Source organism: Callorhinus ursinus, unplaced genomic scaffold, assembly GCF_003265705.2.
Source record: "Callorhinus ursinus isolate GAN/ISIS: 27379988/994484 unplaced genomic scaffold, GSC_fseal_2.0 scaffold6, whole genome shotgun sequence".
Taxonomy (NCBI): Eukaryota; Metazoa; Chordata; class Mammalia; order Carnivora; family Otariidae; genus Callorhinus; species Callorhinus ursinus.
This window is the reverse complement of record NW_027397068.1, coordinates 14,630,119-14,653,647: the sequence shown is the minus strand read 5'-3', so window position 1 is coordinate 14,653,647 and position 23,529 is coordinate 14,630,119. Positions and strand designations below refer to the sequence as shown.

Below are 23,529 nucleotides of genomic sequence, written 5' to 3'. Positions count from 1 at the left end.
GGTCTTGCTTTATTAATTTAATGCGTGGTAACATTCTTTAAAATTAAGTGTAATTTATGCAGTGAAATGGGAAACGTTCAAATTGGGGCAATCCAAGGAAAACCTCAAAAAATATTAAAACATATAAGAAAAGTGATACGGAACCTTCTAAACGTTCTCTCTTCGCGTCCTACTTCACCCAACCAACTATTTTGAGATGATAGGGCGGGGGTAAGGAGGGCACCTAAAACAAAAGACTCCCTTTTTCCACTCCCTTTTCCTCTGTTTCTTTAGCCAGAGCTTGTTGCAAACTCTTGGAAACACTGTTTGAACATAATATATTTGGATACTTTTATTCTTCCAGGGACTGTGCTGGGTGGTGCCTAGAGCTGACTGCTGTTGACTAACAGAAAAAAAAGAAAAGTAGAAACCTTTCAAGAAATGAAAAGAACAAAGTTACCCGACCCGCGGAGGTTTTGAGTAACAAAAAAGTAAAAGGCACTTTACTTAAAGACAGCTTATTTCACTTCCCTGGCTCCGTGCTTGGTAGCTGAGAGATGGCTTGCATTGCCTCTGGTTTCTAAAAGACCATGAGGAGTACCGCTATATATATAATACTCTATGTTGGGAGCGTTAGTCTCGAATTGATTCTGCTCCACGAAACGTGCGGTTGCTAAAAGCCGAGTGCCCACAGCAGCACGCACTTCAGCGGCCTTCCGCGTCCTCCCTTCCCCAGCATCTAGCGAAAGCTGGGAGCTCAGACCCTGGAGGGAATCCTGGACCCGCAACCTGACTCCGCTCGCAGCCGATTGGCCCGCGCCCCGAAGCCCGCCCCCGAGGCCGGGGCGGCCTTTTCACCGGGACCCGCCCCTCGGCCCTGGGAATCGCCGCCCGGCAGGCCGGCTGCGCCTGCCAGTCAGCCCGAGTGGCGGAGGCTCTCTGCTCGGAGCCCCGCCTCCTCCCCCCTAATTGATATTATTGGAGTGTGGAGCAAGCGGCCGGTCTGCAGTCGGAGACTTGCAGGCAGCAAACACGGTGCGAACGAACAGGAGGGGGAAAAAAATAAAAAAGCTAAACGTGGAGCAGCCGGCCGGAGGTCGAGCAGGGGAATCGATGCGAAAAGCGTAATAAAAAAGAACCCACTTCGGAGCAAACATCATTTAAAAAGCTACGACTCAACTGAAACCTAAAATAAAACCTGCTCATGCACCATGGTTTTTCAAACTCGGCACCCTTCATGGATTATTTTATGCTACATCTGGCTGCTCCGCTTTGCACATACCGGGGAGGCGCAGGCTGCAAAGGAAGGTAAGGTGATGGGAACGCAAAGTTTGTTCTGACTTATTTATTTAGCGGTCTACCTGCACGAGCCGGCTAGTCCGCGGGGCTGCCGGCCGCGCCTCCGGCGCGGGGCGACCCTCCCCCGCCGGCTCCCCGCCCCCTCACTGGTCCCGCTGCTCCCGGCAGGCGGGCGGCAAGCTGGGCTACTCCGAACCGCCTTCAGCCCCGTCCCCGGGGCCGTCCGCCCGACGGGAGCGGGATTTCTGGCGCGGGCAGTCCGGAGGGCGTGAGCAGCAACGGAGAGCGGCGGGGCGGAGTGGGGTGGTGTGTGTTGGGGGGGAGGCGATGACCAGCGAGCTCGTTCTCTAGGATCGTAGGCGGGCCAGATCTCTTCCTCTACCCTTCTTCTCTTCCTCCTCTCGGTGTTCGCCTCTGGTGGGGTAAGCTGCGGCCGGAGTTAGTCGGGAGACGGGGGAGCGCAGCTCCTAGTGTCTTGGCCAGCCCGTCGGCGAGCGGCTGGTGTCCCGAGCCTTCCCACAGGGCCCGTGACTTGTGTGAGCTCCGAACGCTCGGGTTACTAATGAAGCGCTCACTGCGTCGGTGGAGGAGGTGCGGGCCTGCAGTTGGCGCTCAGCCGCCGGCGCGGAACAATAACGCCGCGGAGGTGAAGCGAGGGAGCGGTGCACGCTCCGCGGCGGGAACGTCTACGTTCAGCGCGCGCCGCGCGTGGGTCCCGGCGGCCGCGCGGACAGCCCGAGTCCATCCGGCTCGGCGGGCCGGGGAGGCAGGGGGCGGGCTGGGGCTGTGGAACTGATGAGATGCCGCTTGGGCGACTACAAGTCCCCAAACATCTGCCCGGCAGTTGAGTCCGAGTGATCAGACCTTGCGAAGGATCTGGATCCTGAAGGCTAGTTCTGGGTGAGGAGAGGAGGTTTCATTTGGGCGGCCAGATACGCCTGTATATGGTTATTATTATTATTATTTCTTCTCCTTTGAACCACTGACAAGGTAAAATACCTTTCGGTGCCTGTAGTTGGAGCTGGGGAAAAATAAATCTTCTCAATGGAAATGTCTTGCTTTTTGAGCAATGTAACAATCTCCACCCCCACCCCATCCCCCCGTCTTCCAGACTGTCAATCTAACGTTGATTTCCCGTTATTTAAAAGCAAGACACTAATAATTAATTGTTCCTTAAGTGTGGAGAATGGAGGAATCTGTTATCAGATTTAGGTCATGATGGTGATGTGGGGCGGGGGGGAGGGGTTGTGTTCGATACTGGTTCTCGCTTCACGTAGCCCTGAAAACTTAGTGATTTAGTGCTGCTTTTTTCCATTCTCTTCGTGCACCCCTCGTCTTTCACTCAAACCACACCCCCAACCCAACGCCAGGTCCTACTTCTTGAGCCAGCCTGACCTTCTGACCCCAGTTTCCATATCTGCAACCAGTGTTGACGCTGAACCCATTCAGAGAAATTTTCAGAGAAAACCATGACTCCGAGCTGTCGGTTACGCGTTAGACCCCAACCGATGTCTGCCAGTAACATATACCCATGCACACCAGAATGCACGTTTCTACTCGCCTGACACTAGCGATTAGGAACACTCAATTCTGGAACCTTGTACTGATTGCTCCGGAATAGCGGGACCTGAGGAAAAGTTTGCACCGCTGCGGCGAAGCCGGGCGCGCAAGCTCACGCAGACCCGGCAGGAGTTTGAGCTATAAATAACTGCATCACTAGGGGGAGAGGTTCCTGCAGCCAGAATGTCTCGCTCGCTTGCTTTTCTCTTCTGGGTGCAAGATACGTGAAGAGGATTCAGATTCTAGGAGCCTGAATTCTTTAAATGCAGAAGTGAGATGTTTAAAAGGTGGGCGGGAGGGCGAATGCGCCCCGCTTCTCAGTGGCGACGCTCCCAGCGCGCAGCGTCGATCAAGAGCTGCGGTTCTGGGAGCGAGCAAGCCCCGAGGGGCGCCGCGGCACCCAGGGGCGAGCGCTGGGAACCGCCTCGAGCAGGTGCCAGGCCTCCCAGGTTGGCCGAGGGTGGATGGAGGAAGATGAGGGACCTCCTTCCTCCACTTTCTTCATACGTGTTCTCTCGGGAGGTCCGTTCCCGCTACTGGGAGGGCATGTATAAGTCAGAATCTGACGCTTGGAGGCGAAGTGCAGCTGCTGTTTTTCCTCTTCGTAAATGCCGCCGCCGCCTCTCCCTCAAAGGAGACGCTTCCCGAAAGCCTCTCTCCTCCTCCCGGCTCCTTTTGGAGCAAGGGCGCCACTGGCTCCCTGGAGGGTCCAGGTCTGGCGGAGGCGTAATGGATGCTCGGCGCGGCGGGCGCGCCCGTCTGGCAGCCCCTGCCCCGCCCCACTGAGGGCCCCGCCCCGGCCCCCGCCGCCGCCGCTAGCCGCGCGGCCCTTGGCTGGCTTAGCCCGGGCGCGCCCTGCATCTTGCCCTTGCCTTTACCCCCGCGCGGCAGGGAACGGAGTCCCGGAGCCCGGGCCCGTGCGCCCCAGGTCCTGGTCGGCTCCGGGGTACGCCTCCGTGGGCGCGAAGGGAGGATGGCGCTCCGCGCTCTGAGCGGGAAGGCAAAAGCGCGCACTTGCGGGTTTATCCGGAGAGCGGACGACGAGGAGACACGCTGGTCACTTTAGAGCTGCTTCTGATTAAAGACTCAGGGGCTGGTTTCTGTTTTGTTTTTATTTGTTAGTTTGTTTCTCTCTTAACTTGTTTGCCATCACCACCCCTCCGCGGTCCCTTGGTTCCCACCCCAGGCAGTGCTGAGGGGTAACGGGACGGCAGTAAACAATCATCACATTTCTTGTTTCACTCTCCAAAATGACTCGAAGGTCACCTGGGTTTAAAATCCACTTGTCTCCTGTCAGTGCAGAAGACAAAAATAATAGTAATAATAAATCATCTCAAAAGGAACCTGGAACCCATGTTGTTTCGTTGTGCTAATTCTCTATTGTTGAGGACAAAAACAAAATAAACTTTAAACATTATATCAATTCACTAGTCCAACGATTTATTGATGTTTCCAGTGCGAAATACAGCTTGGTATTTTGAAAGTGTGCATTCCACACACCCCCCCCCGAAAGAGAGTCAAGTATTTGTGACCGAGGTTTGTGCTTTCATGGTCTTCTCAAGAGTCTTAAGTGTAAAACATTTTTGCAAAAAAGTGTTTCTTTATCTGTGTGTTTTCAGTTGCAGGGAATAACCTTGACTAGAGCGAAGGAGTTGAACACATAATCAATGTGTTCCTTTGTTTTCTTAACGTAACAAATTTTCATTCCCTTTTAAATATACTTTTTTCTCTAGTGATTATTTAAAAATTCATATAAGCATATATTTTATTTAAGTCCAAATTTTAACATTTTTCTGAGGTTGATGTTATGCATATTTACAAGCTTGGAAATATATTCAGTATTATTTCTGGACAAGTTGATACATTTGTTAAAAATGCTGTAGAGTCAGAAATATTTTTAAAGAATAAAAACTCATAACTGAATCAGTTCAAGCAGAGTGAATGCTTTAGGAGAGTAATTGTCTTAAAAAGCAATATATTGAATTGGAGGTATGATATGTATCAATGTGTAATATTTGAATACATTATCTTATATTAATACTGTCAAGAGCATTTGTTACATTTATATACACGTAAATGAATTGTTTATGCTTTTTGATAATATAAAAGTGGAATACAACTGTTTTTAAAAGTCAAGTGAGGAACAAAGTCAAGTCAGTTTAAATATATCATTTTGAAAATTAGCTAATGCTTTGAAATATTTGGAAATTTAAAAAACATAGAAATATTGAAAACAGATGTTTGACTAACCCAGAAATATGTCTTGGAAATAATGGGCAATTTATTTTTCTCATGATGATATTGCTTGATATAGTTTTCTATTGTATTCATTTTGGCTTAAGTGAAGACGCCCTGTGGAAAAGTTTTTAAAAAATAAACTCCAATTCTCAAAAGGCACTAGGAAATACTTTTGGCACAATATTACAAATTAATGACTAGCTGAAGATGAATATGGAATTACATTTTATTATGTTCATGTTATATTTGACAAAATTTGGAGTGCTCAATGGCTTATAAAATTTTTAAAATAATATAATTACTATGGAATCAATATATCACATGCAATTTTTACCATCATATTTTTAAGTTTTTAAACTTATTTTAATATTTTAATTAAAAAATAACCAATTATACTATGGTATTTTAATATTTTTTCTCCTTAAGAAAGGGGAATATACTTGTATCAGGTGGGTATTCATTTCATCATTCAATTACATAAATAACTGTTAATATATCTTAGATCATAAAGTGATAATTATATAGAAATTAGATTCACATTAATAACTTTTACAAATGTGTTTACATTTTTCATGTAACATTTGAAAATAAAACTTTGTTTTTCAGTACTACTGCTGGATTCTAAAGCACAACAGACGGAGTTGGAATGGATTTCCTCTCCACCCAATGGGGTAAGTGCTTCTTCTCATAAAATATCACTTTTTAGTTTTTAAAGTAAGAAACACAGCCTCCTCCTCCCTGTGGAATTACTCACATTCTTCATATTTAAACTGTTTTAATTCTAAATGTCTCATTCAAAATTTTGTTGTGTTACAATGAGACATTGAGTTTTTGAGTAAGAGAAGGTATACTTAGTACTTGGGGAAATGGATTAAAAAAAATCTTTATAACCATAATCATTTGAGTTCTTATTGTGAGAGGAATCATACCTCAGGTTCCAGGCTATAAATGCTAACTAATTACAGGGAACATTTCCTTCACAAACTCACTTAAACCTCTTTAGTTGCTTTATACTTCTTAGTATAATCACTAGGTAGGTTGTATGTAGCTCTTTAAAACAGTATGTGATGTGTTTCTTCTTTTAAAAACAGTTCTAGCATCATTCAAAGTACACTTTAAAAGGTAGCTGACAGTGTAATATGCTCCATATTTTAGCATGGAATTTGCTGTAAAATATTATTTGGATTCTCCAAATTTTTATCATGTGCTATCTGCTGTTATTAGTCAAAAATGATGTCAGAGCATGTATATATTATAGTAAAAATCTGCTACAATAAATAGGAGTAAGAGCGACCCAATAAAAATCCGTGAAACAGTAAGTAATTCTGACCATTACATTTCCCATGTCAGGATAGGTATATTATTTACTTAACTTTAGTTCAACTTGTCTTTAGGTCTTATTTTAATTGTAAGAGAGGGCACATACTTCATCCCTTAGGAAGAAAGGGGCTGTGGGAAAGGAGAGTATATATCTCATTGTTATTTAAGTTGATCTTCCTTACACTAAGAAGCATAAGTGAGGATATAAAAAGTGTAACAAATTTTGCAAAGAGAAGAATGAAAATCTGAAAGGGATTTTTGAGTATAAGAACAGCATAAAATCAATATGTCATGAACTGGAAGTCAGTTTAATAATGCAAAATGTGAACAATGCAAATCTTAAAATATTTCAGATTTTTTTATTGAATTAATATTTGAAAGATTGCTTAAGATGATATTGTAGTTATCTGTATAGGTCAGATTAAATTATGAAAAAATGACAACTATTTTACAGACTAACTATAAAAAGGGCACTGAGTTTAAGGTAGGAATGTCATACTTTTCCCGTAAGTGGAATAGTTTCCATGAGTGAAAATACACATTTTAGGAAGACATTTACAATAAAAAAGAAACATCTTTCTTACCAATGACAGATGTAGCCCATTTTCTACCATCCATCAATTAAAACAAATAGAGATGAAGGATAGTTTTTATCTCTAAGGAGAAGTAAACTGATACAGGATTGTAGTGATTGTAGTATTTCATCAATGTAATCCATGAAATGATAAATTATGACTATGTTATCTTTGACTCAAATGGGCATTTTATCAGTCCAAATATCTTAACAGTTAACCCTACATATCTGTAGGAATCAACAGATAATATTAGGAAATGATAATTGACAATATTTTTTTAATATACAAAACGGATTGGCTTGCATGCTATTAAATATCTTGCAGGAAATAAAGTATTAATATACATTTTTAGAAAATATTTTCATAAGTATACTATAAAAGCACAGTATTTGATTTAAGACTTCTTTCCTAATGGTGTCATTTATAGAAGTGATTGCAATCTCTTAGAAAAGTGAAATAGTAAAACAAGAGTTGTGTTAAATGTATTTGTGTAGTGTTACTATTTGTGATCTATACAATCGTTGTCTTGAAATTTTCCCCTCAGGAATAAATTTTTAAATAAAAATTAAAATTAACTGGGTTTCAAAAGTAGTGAAATTGATTTTTCATACATAAAACAAAGTAATATGATTGTTCTTAAAGTTAGAAAAAGGAAACCTTGAGATATGCCTTTATAATAATTAGCCTTGGTTTCTTTAGGCTGGGGAATTGTTAAGAGCACATTTATCTTTAGAGCTTTTGATTTCTTAGTAGATATCATTATTAGTTTTACTTTTTTAAATAATTTCAATCTAATTAAGGGACTAAAATCTCTGCATCCAAATGGATAAATTTGGGTATATTTGGCTAAGTGCCATTCAGACAGATTATAAGCAGCTAACTGAAACAAAGGGAAATATGCACACCATTAACTAGTCACAAACTTAAGTTGTGTTGAATAAAACCTGCACATGATAGTGGGTTCTTTGCTGCATTTGAGGAGGTTTGATATGTATAATAAAATTGCAGCAAATATATAATGTCATACAAGAAATTTATAAATTATAGTATTTTGCTGATTTGTCAGTTTTCTAAAAAACAGTTTTAAAAGTCGATATTAATATTTTAAAGTATTTTAATAAATCAATTCTCTAATCAAGTTTTACAAATAAAACTCATTACCACATACTTATTAGTTTATTTTCCTTTCTGTTTTTCTTGAAAAGATGGTTTAAATATTGCATGCTGTGTGATTTTGGATTTGAATACTAACATTTTCATATTTGGCATTTTATATTGGGGAAATGAACACAAGTAGATGATGATTTCACTATTAAGGTAGCCTGCATATAAAGTGGGAAATTTTGTGATAATGGTAATAAAGGACATAATCAACTGTTACATTAGACTTCTAGGAATATTTTAGGTGAAATGAATTTGCTAATGAGCGGTATAGATATCATTATACATGGCTTTATAGTCTTTAGAGTTTTGCCAATTCTGCTAAACTTATTATTTTCCCTTTTCATGAAAATATATGTTTGCTGTAGTATATATTGCATCAGTATATGAATGGACATTTTTAAATTTGTGATATTTTTCCTGTCAAAAAGCTTATTACTGAAATATGATCCAGCATGCTGATTTGCCATGTACATTTGATTGTCTATTGAAAGCAATTTATTTATGAAGATAAATCATGCTTTTATAACTACTTATATATAGTTATGTGGCTTATGTACAGTATTATAACACTGCAATAAATAAATAGCTCTGTAAAATGTTACTCCCTCATATCTTATTTTGGAAAAATTGTAGAAGATTTCGCATTGTGAATATCAACATGTTGTGGACTGCTTTTACATTTCAGAGCACTCTTGGCATTTTCTTCCCTGTGTTTTTTAGGTGCTCTAAGTTTAACATCAGCATTTAAAATGTCAACTGAGTTATCAAAAATTCTGCCATGTAGCCATATGCATATGCATTAAATGGTAATTTAAATTATTGTGTTATGCACTTAGTCTATAAAAATTATAATCTCAGTGGAGACTATAGACATAAGCAAACATGTAAAAAGAAACACTAATACACTAGCAAACGGATATTAAACAAAATGAAGTATTTATTGTATGTACAAACGATGCGGGCAACCTGAATGATGTGCTACCAGGATGAAGCTGAGCTAAGAGTCCTGTCTTCTTAGGGTACAGTGTTTGCCAGGGTAGGAATCTACCTAACTCTTTCACAGATCATCATGTGTGCTATGCTAAAGATGCCTCATGTGCTTTCAAAATAAAAATGTTTTTTTTTTTTTTTTGCTGAATGACTGATAGCCTTTTTAAAACATTTTACAGTGGGAAGAGATCAGTGGGTTGGATGAGAACTACACCCCGATCCGAACCTACCAGGTGTGCCAGGTCATGGAGCCCAACCAAAACAACTGGCTGCGGACTAACTGGATTTCGAAAGGCAATGCACAAAGGATTTTTGTAGAATTGAAATTTACCCTGAGGGATTGTAACAGTCTTCCTGGAGTACTGGGAACTTGCAAGGAAACCTTTAATTTGTACTATTATGAAACAGACTACGACACTGGCAGGAATATAAGAGAAAACCTCTATGTAAAAATAGACACCATTGCTGCAGATGAAAGTTTTACCCAAGGTGACCTTGGTGAAAGAAAGATGAAGCTTAACACTGAGGTGAGAGAGATTGGACCTTTGTCCAAAAAGGGATTCTATCTTGCCTTTCAGGATGTAGGGGCTTGCATAGCTTTGGTTTCTGTCAAAGTATACTACAAGAAGTGCTGGTCCATTATTGAGAATTTAGCTATCTTTCCAGATACAGTGACTGGTTCAGAATTTTCCTCTTTAGTCGAGGTTCGAGGGACATGTGTCAGCAGTGCAGAGGAAGAGGCGGAAAACTCCCCCAGGATGCACTGCAGTGCAGAAGGAGAATGGTTAGTGCCCATTGGAAAATGTATCTGCAAAGCAGGCTACCAGCAAAAAGGGGACACTTGTGAACGTAAGTAATATGTGCTATTAAAATTCCACTTTGCATTTTTTTCTATTTCAGTATCAGAGATTTTGAGTAATAATAGTTATTTGAACAAGTGTGTCTGTGCTACACCAGCATTTCCGATTCAGCCGATCTTGAGTGAAGTCACTGTTTAGCTATCAATGATTCCCCACAGTGATATCTGCACTAATGGTATGCAGTAAATATTGGCAATAATGACATTTGTTACTAAGATTTAATTTGCCCTATGTTTGACCTAGAAGTCAACGGTTGCACATTGGTGTATGAGATTTAAGAGAGGAGAGTGAACAGAATGAGGTGTGACATTAATCAGGATTCAATGATAGGGGATTCCTCCTGTTGTGAAATCTGTATTGTCTGGACTTGTAAGTAGCAGAAAAAAGCAGAGCTGCTAATGAGCTCTACTGACAGGGTACATACAAATATATTTCTAAACTTTTAGGATTATTTTTAATAAATAATAAAACTTTGTTATAAGAATCATCAAATTTCACTTGATAGATCTTTAAAGCTACTTCTGCCAAAGCCATATTTCTTTTCTCGACTAAATAATAAAACAAATGCTTTTCTGATAAGTCATGTTATAGTGGACCACAATTTTTGTGGAAGTGGGCCAAAGCAAAGCTTTAGTTATTTTAATACATCAGTTGGACGTTCTCTGTGTTTTGAAACAATAATAGCATACGAATTAGTGAATCTTTTCCTTTGTTTTCTAAAACTGGATTTTCTCTTATATAGTATTTTGTAGTCATTGTAATTGGCCAGTATTTTTCTATTTAAAGCTATGTCACATGGACCTTCAAAATTGATATTTTTATTTTTGCATATCCCAAAAAATTCTGTGGTAAGGTTATATTATTTATATATCTTTTAATTTATAAGTTATAAGACATAATCCATTCTGAAAAATAACTTTTATATATTCTTTGTACTTCAAAGCTGGCAACATAATTTTAATGACTGCAAATCCTGGTTAATTTAGAAGGGACTAGTGCTAACGGTAGTAACTTACTATATGCAGATACTCTTCCATATGCTTTATATGTACTAGTTCATTTAATGAGGTAGATTTCATTATCATGTCTATTTTACAGAAAAAAAAATTGGTACTATCAAGGGTAAACTGCTTGCTCGTAATTATTTTAGGAAGTGGTATCTGCCTTAGCTTAGAATCAGATTCAGGACACACTGATTCCCGAGCCTGGGCTTTTAGCAACAATATTGACCTGGTTTCTGCACAAAGCAAGGAGAATCCTAGCAAATATTATTCTCTTTCATTGCAAATTCAAATGTCTTGCTCTTAGTAATTTGGTGTATAAATCATATTACTTCCCCAATAAAATTCTCATTCTAGTAGAATATTTAAAGAAATAATAGTTTAAAAAATATTTAGATCTTGTTGTCCAACACAGTAACCAGGAGCCACACATGGCTCTTAAGGTCTAAAAATTGGCTATTCTAAATTGAGATGTGCTGTAAGTATAATTTGCACACTGGATTTCAACGGCTTAGTACAAAAAAAAAGGAATGTAACATATTAATATTTTTTATGCTGCTTACATATTGAAAGGATCATACTTTAGATATATTGGGTTAAATAAAATAGAATGTTAAAATTAATTTTAATTGTTTCTTTTTATTCTTTTTTAATGTGGCTACTGGAAATTTAAAAATTACATCATAGCTCATACTATATTTCTATTGGACGAACTATTTAGATGGAGTAACTGAGCAAATATATTTTTCTATCCTGACTGAAGAGTTGAATACTTCATGTGGATGGCCGCTAGTATATAAAATACTGAGGACCCAGCATTCAATTGTAATCTGTGCTATAGCTAATGTTGTAAAGTGAACTCTGGGCAAAATAGAAGCCATAGGTTTGGGTTCTATAGACCAGTTTAGCAGCTTTCTTTGACACCCCCCTGAAGGAGTCAAATCTGTCTTACCCATATCCTTATTCCCCATCACTTGCACTGGTAGGATTTCTTACTGAAGAGATCATCCTGCAAGTTCCATATATGTGGAAATCAAAAACTGGTGAAAATTTATCAGTACTAGTAGGTGGAATGCTATACCACTGGGGATGTGTAGACATATTCTTAGTGAACTAATCAATTCAGTGAAAAGCAGTGTTCTTATTGACTGGAAGTTAACAACTATTACTTGATAATAACTATAATAAGAAAATTTATGAACATACTATTACACTTTAGCTGTAAAAACAGCTGATTTGAGGAGAATGCAGATTTTGGTTGATGTAAAAATGGAATTTAAACTTTTGCACAATTAAAAATGGGAAGCATTATAAATAAAGCAGGAGTATTTACAAAAATGCCCAATTAAACCTGGCTAAGGAAAGTCTAGGAAATAACATTAAGGTTCCTTCTCTTTCAAGGCTTAAAGATTTTTAAGGAAAATTATTGTATTTTTTGTATCATTTGTGTAATTTAAACGAAATGATTTCTGCATTTATTTGTTAAAAGCAAACAGAAACTGTTTGCTTTTTATACTTACAAGTATAGAAATTAGTAAGAAAAACAGTCTTTAACTGCAGTAAGGACATTTACCATGAAGAAAACACTCCCGATTTCTTCCAAATCAGCAAAATAATCTCATTAAATGTGGTACTATTAAAATTATCGACATTTATTTATTTCAGTTTCAAGAATTGGAACCACATTTGAGTACCAAAATTATTGTCACCTGCAAACCACACTCAGGTAGTTAAAAATAAAGTAAAATGACTTCACTGTCTTCTACATGAATCCTGCATTGAAGTAGGTGGAATTAGGTATTAGAAAGAGTTCATTAAAGAAAACTGTGATTAGTCAAGATGCCTCCTTATGTTCAAGTGAAGGAGTATGTGTGCACTGTTTTAAGTCAAGTAAATTGTTTATTACATAACTTTCTTAATTTTTGACCTTGTGATGTTGACAAAGGAATTAAAGACCTTATACTTAACTTTGGCACTATGTTCATTTGCAAAAACACTTCCCTTCTTGGCATAATTCCAGTGCATTGCTGTGAGAGTACTTGCCTCTGGAATCAATCCAGGCCTGCCTTTATAGTATTTCTCCTGTTTCCTTTCAGTGATCCTGTTAAGAGTTTGAAAACAAATTCCAGTCCCATATTGAGAAAAACTGAAGTGTTTGGGAGAGGATGTTAGTGAGTCCCTAGCCAAATGAGGGTGGTTAGCCACTTAAAGGCAAGTTTAACAAGGCACGTTGTAGAGTGGAAGTCCACGGTGATATTTGTTAGGGTATAATTTGAAATATGAACAACTGTGAAAACTTATCACAGTTTTGATTAATTGATGTAAGAGCTTTTTTTATTTCTTTATGATTTTGAAAAAAAACCCTCAATTTTGAGAATGAAATATTTTTCAAGCTTACTAATATATGAACTTCTAATTCCCTATTATAATGCTTTAACAAAGATCTCTTCAGTCATTTAAAAATATGTAATTCCAGTTGGTTAGCAAGCTTTTATTGTCAGAAAGTCATTTTAAAAAAATTAACCATGAGTTGACACAGCTTCTATGCAAACTAGCAGATTATATTATATTTTACATATATAAATATATTCAGAAGACTAATGAAATTGTATTCTGAAATATATTTTTAAATTTTTGGAACTTCTATATAATTAAATTTCATTTAAAAAGCAGAACAGTATTTGTCAAGGTGTGGAGCTTAGTATTATAACGGCTTTGTATGGGCAATTTGCAGTTTATACTAAACATCGTGTTCATTTTATCGATTAGTCCTTACCATATCACTAAGAGAAGAAAATATTTTTTGTCTCTTTTAACATATGAAGAAACTGAAGCTCAGGGATATTTATACATAAGAAAATTGGGTAGGAATCCAGTATCCTGTTTACCAAATCAAATCCTTTTTCCTCACTGCACTACACTGCATCCTAAAATTTGTCCTGGACTTCAACCAATGGATTTTAGTTACTGAAGAAATGGTGAAACTTTATTCTAAGTAAGGTGACCGTATGCCTCATTTGTCTGGGATAATTGTTCTGTTAACATCTCTCTTTGCTTTTCAAAGTGATCCGATTTGGGTGGTAAGATAGATATATGGTCTCCCCTAATTGTAAAAAATCCAAGGATGTTATGCAGTTTACATGCATATATATCAGATCGTAGAGATGGGATTTACTTGTATTATTTATATTGCTTAATTTTGATTTTCTGAATTAAAATAAAAATTTAGGAATTTCTTTTTTGATGTTTTTAATGTAAAGGGGAACTCCAATAATTTAAGATTTCTAATTTTTGTTATAAGGAATTTCCCTAATAGTTGCTTCTTAATATTTTATATTAACATGTTTACAGGCTTGTCATTATTTTATTAACATATAATTAATAGACATATATAATTAAATAAAAACATTTATTCAATTTGAAAGCATTGATAATATTAAAACCTGTGTTGATTAGATTTTTGAAAACCATGTGTTTTTCTTCTCAGAAAGCATGTAGTTTGTACCATCACTTTTTATGAAAACAAATGAGTCTTCATAATCTATCTTGTTTATAATCAAATATAAGCAGAAAAGTAAGATACACAGGCTTAATACCTCAGATGTAGAGTCACAAGAGTTTTCAAATTCTGGCTCTACAACATACCAGGTGTGTAAACTAGGACAATCTTTCTAAGCCTTAATTTCCTTAAGTATAAAATGGGGCTAATAAGAATAGTACCTCCTGCATAGGTTCTTGTTAGAATCGAATGAAATCATACATGTAAAAACCCTAAGAATAATATCTGGGACATAGCAAATAATCAGTGAATGCTTGCTAAATAATGCAACAAGGAGTTTGTTAAGTAAAGAAATCTCATGGCAATGAGTGAATGAGGATAGATCTCACAGGCCACAAATAGTTAAATATCCTTTAAGCCAGTAAGTTTATCCCTAGTAACTTATGGCAGAAGATATTTCAATGAAAGAAGATAATTTTTTACATAACCTTTTCTTTCTTTCTCCAGCAATGTATACGATTTGAAATACTAGAAATAACCTAAATGTCTAAAATAAAGTGCACAACTTTGATTGAAATTAGTCCTTAAAATATCAGCCATGTGATATAGGAATTTTAAATTACTCCCTATTAATAATTTTGAGTGAAAAATAAATAATTAAAATTTTGCACACACCGATATTTAGAATATGCAAGATATACATCGGGAAAAGAAGAGATGCAAGCATAAATAACACAATCGATGTGTCAGTCTGGTGGGATCATGGGTGATCTTTTGTTCTCTGAGTTTTTAAATTACCTTGAGCATTGACTTCTTTTTTAACAATTATAAGTTCTGTGTAACCTGATATTTCATATAACATCTTGAATTGTTTCTTGAATATATGGGGTTTTTAAATTAAGTTAGTATCTGTGTAAAATACAGGGCTCAGGTGATAGAGCAGTAGTAAGTTGAAGACATAGTTGAGATAATTTAAAAGGGGGAGATTCAAGGCCTTCAACAAAAACAGGTCATAGATTTGTTTGCTTTCTAGTTATTCATAGATGGCAAGAGCTTGTTTTAAGTGTTTTACATGTATTAATTCATTTAGTCTCAAAGAGGGGTGTTACTAACTTATTTTATCTAGTAGGTAGGCACTATTATCATTCTGTTTAAAGGACAAAAATTACTTCTGAGGTATTACATTCAGTGTAATTACAATGAATTACAATGTAATTCAATAATTACATTATTTACCTATATACTAAATTATATATATGAGATGCATGTATATACACAAGAAATGTATATATACATTTACATGTACATATGATATATAGATGCAAATACACAGAAACACACACACACACATTATTATGTAAGGAAACCAAAGCACAGCGAGAGGTGGGTTATGTACCTACTACCGCACAGAGTGGTAGACTGCTGTTTAGTCAAGGTGGTCTGGCCAGGGATCTTTGCCCCTAACCAATACAATGCCCACATCTTTACAGATGGGCATTTTATCTATCACAAAGTCTTTTATAAAACAAATGTTCTTTCAGGATCTTGAAAGGTGCTACAAATCTGAACATTTTTTAAATTTATAATAATTTCAAAATACTTCTATCTCTGTCTTTCCCCACACCTTAGATATTTCATCTGCTTTGCCATTATCTTTCGTATCCCAATTCTTTTCTTCACATGGCAGTCAGAATGCAGTTTTGTCAAACACAACATAGATAGTATTACTTCATTAATCAGAATGTTTCAGGCTCCTCATTACCAATAAAAAATTCTCTGTTTTCTAGGCTGGCATTTAAGTCCCTCCAACTTGACCCTAATCTTCTTTTCTAACATTCTATCACATTATTTATCATACTCAAAGCCTCTGTTCCCCAGGCTGGTACTGATCGGACATTCTACAGTAAGTATACCCATAGATATTTTTATGATGCCCTGTTACTTAACATTTGGCCCCAAATAAACAGAAAAATGAACAAAGATCATGGCCTCTCACAATTACCTATTGTATCTTTTAAAAATTTTTTTTATTAATTTTATTTTATTATGTTATTTTAGTCACCATACATTACATCTTTAGTTTTTGATGTGGTGTTCCATGATTCATTGTTTGAGTAGAACACCCAGTGCTCCATGCAATACATGCCCTCCTTAATACCCATCATTGCGCTAACCCATCCCCCACCCCCCTCTCCTCTAAAACCCTCCTTTTGTTGCTCAGAGTCCATAGTCTCTCATCCTGCACATTCCCGAGTTCTTCAGTGAGCTCTCTCTTCCAAATTCTGATGGCAGCTACTGGTAGTAACATTCTCTTGGTACTTAACCATGCCTCGCTTTTTTCAGCCTGCAGCGCCGGCTAGCCTGTGTCAGCTGGTTAAAATTTTGCCTTCCCTTACAATTTCAAGTTAAGTGCCTCTTATTCTCTGTTAGAGCATCTTTTCTTGTGGATACTTGTACTTTGCCCTTTCCCTGTGGGAATCATCATACACAATCTGATTATTTTTATTTTTATTTTTTGTTTATTTGTCAGAGAGCGAGCACAAGCAGGGGGAGTGGCAGGCAGAGGGAGAGGGAGAATCAGACTCCCCACTGAGCAGGGAGCCTGATGCAGGACTCTATCCCAGGACCCTGGGATCATGACCTGAGCCGAAGGCAGATGCTTAACCAACTGAGCCACCCAGGCACCCTGCAATCTGACTTTAATCTTTATTTGTAATTCCTTTTACAGCTTCTAAGCTCCTTAACAACCACAACGTACAGTTTTCTGCTACCGACCATGGTACCCACCTAGCACAGTTCTTGTATCATCTTAATCTTCCAATAAATGTTTTCCAGCTTTCTTAAAGACTTAATCATACACTGCCCACTGCCAAGGCAAGTATTTTTGTAATTTCATATTCATACCATGATTTAATTTCTTCTTGTATATGGCTAGCCTCTATGATTAGCCTTAAACCTGATGAGTATGAGAAGCCTTTATTATATGTTTTTCTCCTCATAGCATATAGTAAGATGATAGGCTAATCATTAGAAAACCTGGACAGGAATCTGCTCCAGATATGGAATTTATTTGTATGAAAATAATATAACTATTTATTCATTGTCATATTCCCGTTCTCTGTCTCTGCCTTTGTGTGTGTGTCTTTCTTTCAATATCTACATCTCCTTCCTCTAATGAAATGAAAGCCATTTCACCTTTGTTACTAATATCTATGTCTTGAGAAAGAGAGAGTTCCAAGAGCCTGGTAACATTTTCTGAAATAAGAAGGTCTTGGGGTGCCTGGCTGGCTCAGTCGGAAGAGCATGCGACTCTTGATCTCGAAGTTGTGAGTTTGAGCCCCATGTTGGGTGTAGAGATTACTAAAAGAAAATAAACTTAAAAAAAAAAAAGTCTTGAAGTATATTTGTGTTGATCTTATATGGGAAAGTGATTTTTATAAGATTATTTTGCTTCCAAATTGTATGTTGTAAATATTATCTTGAATTGTAATACAAAATGAAATAATAGAAACAAACCTGAGAAATCAGTCCCTAAGCTAATATTCTGTTCTATTCTATAAATCAGAAATTATTTAAATTCAGTATCATGTCCAAATATATTTCTGTTTGAGTTAGAGCTATATTACAATTTTTTATACTCTTCAGTTATTCACTTTCATGAGCTCATAATACTTGTTTAAGGCCTCTTTACGTAGGTAATGTGCGTAGATCTGGAGTCCATGCCATCCCTATGCTCCTGTCCCACAGGGCCTTCTTATGGTATAACGACTGTTACCAGTTTCTTCTGTCCTTTACAGAGATATTTGCTCATAACTATTTAGAAATATGGATAAATGTCATGGTCATAGTTAAATTAGAATCATATTAAAATTTCCTACTAGGACACCGTATACTTCACTTAAAATTATACTGCTTTTTACTCACCTTCAGTCATCTTTGTATGTGCCCACAGTGCACTGAACATAACTATTCACTACCTAAAGAGGAGGAGGGAAGATCTGAAGTGAGGAAAAAATAAGCAAGGAAATATGAAATTAATGTATAAGACTTACCTTGCTCCGATTTATATGACTTCAGAACATTTCTAATTATCCTAACTTCGGCAAGTATGTGGTCAAACTTTTATATTTTCAGTGGCAGTTTAAATTGTCATTAGTGTCATAATACAAATCAATGAAACCTGCAAATTTTGCATTTGGTTTGATTTCTGTATCGAACTTCTAGGCATTTCCTCTAAGATGGAACATTATAATCCACAAAAGATTTTATTTATGATGATATTGTGCATAATATAGTCATTTTATACAAATAACAATATTATTTTCATGGGAAAAATTTGACCCAGCTATAGATTTGATGTTTTCCTCTATGTGTATAAAAATCTGATGCATGATTCAGGAGGAAAATTTCAGAAAGTCTATTCTAATTTTCCTCACATTTAAGAGAATTTATTTATCCCATCCTCTGCAAAATATCTTACTAATTAAGTTTATGGACGCACATCTTTATTAGGATATTCATGTCATGTTATTATGTAAAAAGTAGAAGGTTACATGCATATATAATTTGAGGTTTTAAAAAATCTGGTACCAAAAGCAGGCATCTTTGAATCTAGGTCAAATTAATGAGTTATAGACATTATTTTTTGCTTTCTACCTATGATACCAACTTTGTTAAAGATTATAAAATCTGTGTATATATATCATAGCATTTTTCCCATATAACAGCATTTCACAGGAACACAGAAAAAGATATACCTTAGTTGAAGTAAATGTGTAATATTTCTCTCAAATTCTGTGGTGTTAAGAAGTATGGAAAGTTTATTATTCAGTTTATTTTGTTTAGCTTGGGTTCAATGAATGATACAGAAAACCAGGGAAAATACATTCTGGAGTATAGGAATTTGAAATTTGTTTCAAGGTTATAATTTTTGTGCTATGGGTTTTACATTTTTTCATTTGAAATGAAAAAATTGCTTACTGTTAATGATGATATTATCTCTTACCTCTAAGAGAAAACCAGGAGGCTTTGAAAGGACACATACTGTGTTTTATATTTTGTTTCATGTGTTACCCAACTAATACCTAGTTTAGCTTCTCATATATGGTGATGTTAGCCTCCGACCTACACTGAAGCCATTAACGCTAAATTAGAACCTTTTATAGAAAACCTAGGAGTACCATGATGCTTTTATTAATAAAATAGACTATCAGTCAGATATAATTATTACCCATGTATCTTGCATTTATCATTTATTAAAGTTGGTTAACTTTTATGTTAGTATTACCTACTTTACTTTTTAAGAAGAACATTCTTTCTAAAAAAAGAGTAAAATAGAGGGATTAAGGATGGGAGTGGTAGGTGTGGAGGGGTAGAATATATCTAAAGAATCAGTAGATATAATAAAAGCTTATTCTAAGAAAAATAAACTGAATATTAGTGACTTCACTACACTACTCTGTATTTTCCAGTGATTTATATGTTCTATGTTTATTTAAGAGTTTACTATTATTAGCTAAACTAGTTCCTATATAGACAATAACATCTAATGGTATTAACTTACCTAATGACTTTAATTAATGACCTTAATTTAAACTAGTAGATGGCTTAAATAAGTAAACTTGATTGATTTTAAAAACATTTCTTCATATCTACTATTTTTAGCAGGCAAAATAACTTGTACTACACAGTGTTCCTATTTCAGTTGACCTTTTCCTGTAAAGTAGTTTTATCCTTTAAAAGAGATGTGAGATAGGACAGGCACCTTACCTACTCAAATATATAAATTCATTATAATAAAACTGTTCTGTGGACATTCTTGCACTCCTTGAGGGTATAATTCCCTTCCAAGACAATTAGAATCATAAATTCTTGGAGTTCGAGTGTACCTTAAAGATTATCAAAAATAAATTAGAGCGTTTTTTTTGTCTCTTTCTTTTTTTTTTTAATAAGTGGGACAACTAAAGACCTCATTTATAGTTCTCACAGTTCATTCATGACGGATCCCAAAGTAAAATCAGAATTTACTCTTTACAGTTTTTTTTCCGCTTTGACATTACGTACACTATATGTATATATATATATATATACACACATACGCATATGTACATACATATATATGCACACACACATTCACTACCCACCTCTACCTGCTCCAGTGGTAAAAAAGCATATGTCAACATAATGGAACAAAAAATTAAGTTTATTTTTTCCTTGACCCATTTTTAGATTTCTAAATTGCTCTGCACTAATATTTTAATTTGTAAGTGCTGAATAGTTAAGACTTCTTTCTCTGTGGAAATCTCAATTGACTTTTACAAGGAGCTTGAAAATTGTTATAGGATATTCTTGGATTATTGCATATTTAAAAAAGAAAAAAAAAGCTACCTCAGCAAAGTCATTAAATTTTCCTTCACAGAGAAAAACATTATAAACTAACTTTTACTACTTTATTTTCAGGTAGATTTTTTAGGTTTCTCTGCCATATAAGAAAGTAAAGTCCTTTTTTTCCCCCTTCTTTTTCTTAGTTTCTTTTTTTTTTTTTTAATTACCAGCTCCTAGGAAGGTAAATTTTAGCAATTAGCATGTTTTAGGTATTGTGACAATTGTAAATAAATGTGCTTTAAAATGAGGATAGTGGACACCTCTTATGTTATCAGAAACCTAGAATTTGGAAGGGAGCAGCAACTCTGCTGTTTAACCTTGTTATTTCTGGCTGGATCTCCTCTGAGAAACCCTTCAGACCTTAGCACCTCAGACCTTGCAAGGGCAGAGGGACAGTCAGGCTTCTGCAAAATCTATTTCTCAAACTGACCTTTAGAATTAACACATTCTAAAAAAAAAAAAAAAAAAAAAGAATTAACACATTCTAAGCTTAGACATTCGGGTTGTGAGCTGGAGCTGGGAAAACGATGTGGCTCCAAGTTTAATATGTTGAGACAGTATCTTAGTTTGCAAAGGAAACCTGATAGGAACTTTTAAGTTTGCCATTTCAGCCATGCTTCTTGCTGTTTCTGATGTCTATTCTGTGTAAATATTATGTACAAGAATACTGTGTTTTTCAAGGCTGAACATAATGGTTTGATCATTTTGCTACTTTTTAACTTTTCCAGTATAACAACATTGCTATTCACTTCAAATTTCAAACAGCTCTCCCATCGATTTTCAAGATTATTCACCAGGCCATCACTGTATGTGTAGCCATCCTTCTTTCTAATATCCTTCACCCTTCAATGTAGTAAAGTGGGTGTTCTCTCCCATCCCTGCTCCCTCTAGTTTCTTCCTTTTTTTCTTCCCCCGCATCTTTTCCTATAGTGTCGGAGACTTTGGCAATAGCTTTTCATTTACTTTTCAGAAAATTCTACGCTACTCCCTGGTTTGAAACTTTTCAGAACATACCTTCCCATCTACTAAGTGGATTAAAATAGTGAGAGTATATCTTCCTTACCCACTTTGTGTTTTCACTTACTGAAATCTCAGCATATAGTTGGCAACACTATGTGTTTTTGCCTTCCTTACATGACAGTGATTTCGTGTATTATAATTTGGTGCTATGCATATCAATTAAAAAAGATTGAACCTTATTAATAACTATTACTCATTATTTTTTGTAAAATTTTGACCTAATAATGGCATATCTTTGTGTTTGGAACTACTCTCCATCCTGTTAGGTTTTTGGTAGAAGTCTTAATTAGGTCTAATAGGAAATCTAGTTTTTACCTCTTCACATCATTGATAATGTTCATTATTTACAAAAATTTGTAAAATTTAACTTTTAATAGTAAATTGAGAAGAGATTTTCATAATGGAAAGGTAATTTAAATTTAAAAATAAAAATCGCACCTCATAATATGGGGCAAAACTTTTATAATTTGAATTCTAACTCGTTTTTATTGAGCTAAGAAAAGAAACATATTTTGATCAGTGCTGGAGGTTATAGTACCTTTTGTAACGTTTGGACTATGATCATATAATTCTAGAATTACCACTGTCAGTCATTATCATTAACGAACGTAGTCAAGACGTATATATGAATGCTTAATTAGTTAAATTTCTTAATTCTTACTTTTCAAAATGCTGTAACAGTTTTGTTATGGTATTAGAAGGGCAGATGGATACTTAACAACAAAGGAGAGTGTAGTAATAATGTAAATAGTTTTTATCCATCAGGAAGGCAGAGGAAGGGTGAATACAGAAGAGAAGCAAGGTTAGGGTACTGCCACAACTTCTGATCTTTAGTTTTTTAAGGATTTTCTGTCATTGTATACTCTATTGCAGAGACAACAAACTACGTGCTAGGTCTGTAAAAGATAGCATAAATATTCAGGGGCCTAATGAATACAGCTCATTTAAGCTTATCTGATACAAGCTGAGACAAGGTTTGACTTGTTGAAAAACAAAATACTAATGTATACCAGAGTTCACATGAAGCACATCTTTTATTGCAGGCATTTGCTTTTGTTTTTGCTTTTGTATTTTTTTTTATCATTTCCTAATGTATGAGATGAAAAACAAACAGCCCCCCCCAAAACAAATCTGCTTTTGCATATAGGCTAATCTATACTGAAAATAATATACATTGGATTCATATAAACCTAAAGGGCATGCTTATTTATTATTCATTAATGTCAATAGATAACTGACTGTCACTTGCAGTCAGAGTGGGGTCTGACAGAATGCTGACAGTGATTGACGGACATGCTCCTGAGAATCTGCATAGGCAGGATGCTTAGGTCAGTTGAACAGATTGGACATGAGCAATCTTACTGGTATTTTTATTTTTAAAAAACATTGTATAGTCCTAAGAACTCATTTGATCTTAAGATTAGTTTTAGATCTTTAGTGCCATAATTATCAAATTAAAGTAGTAACTGATTTTATTTTTTTTAGAAAAATCAGGTTGCTGATGCCTTGAGGCAGAATCTTGATTTTGTTCACTCATATAGGAAAGAGAAATTAAAAAAAAAAGGTTGATAGTTGCCTTGTACATACATACCTGAAATTATTGGCATTGTGTTGAAGGAAATACTATTTAATTTAGAGAA

General features: G+C 36.1%; 1 protein-coding gene across 8 annotated transcripts in view; it reads left to right on the top strand.

Annotated features, from left to right (window-relative positions):
• Positions 1-936: 936 nt before the first annotated feature.
• Positions 937-23,529, top strand: part of EPHA7 (EPH receptor A7) — a 168,049-nt gene continuing 145,456 nt past the window's right edge. For 2 of the 8 annotated variants that reach the window (XM_073893642.1, XM_025860205.2), the window contains exons 1-3: positions 937-1,287; positions 5,683-5,747; positions 9,305-9,974. In XM_073893642.1, coding sequence (XP_073749743.1) covers positions 1,191-1,287; positions 5,683-5,747; positions 9,305-9,974 — 832 coding nt within the window. In that variant the 5' untranslated portion in view covers positions 937-1,190. Of the gene's footprint in view, positions 1,288-1,654; positions 1,701-5,682; positions 5,748-9,304; positions 9,975-11,673; positions 14,328-23,529 lie in introns of those variants that run through there. The other 6 variants (XM_025860194.2, XM_025860185.2, XM_073893645.1 and 3 more) reach the window with 4 other exon arrangements.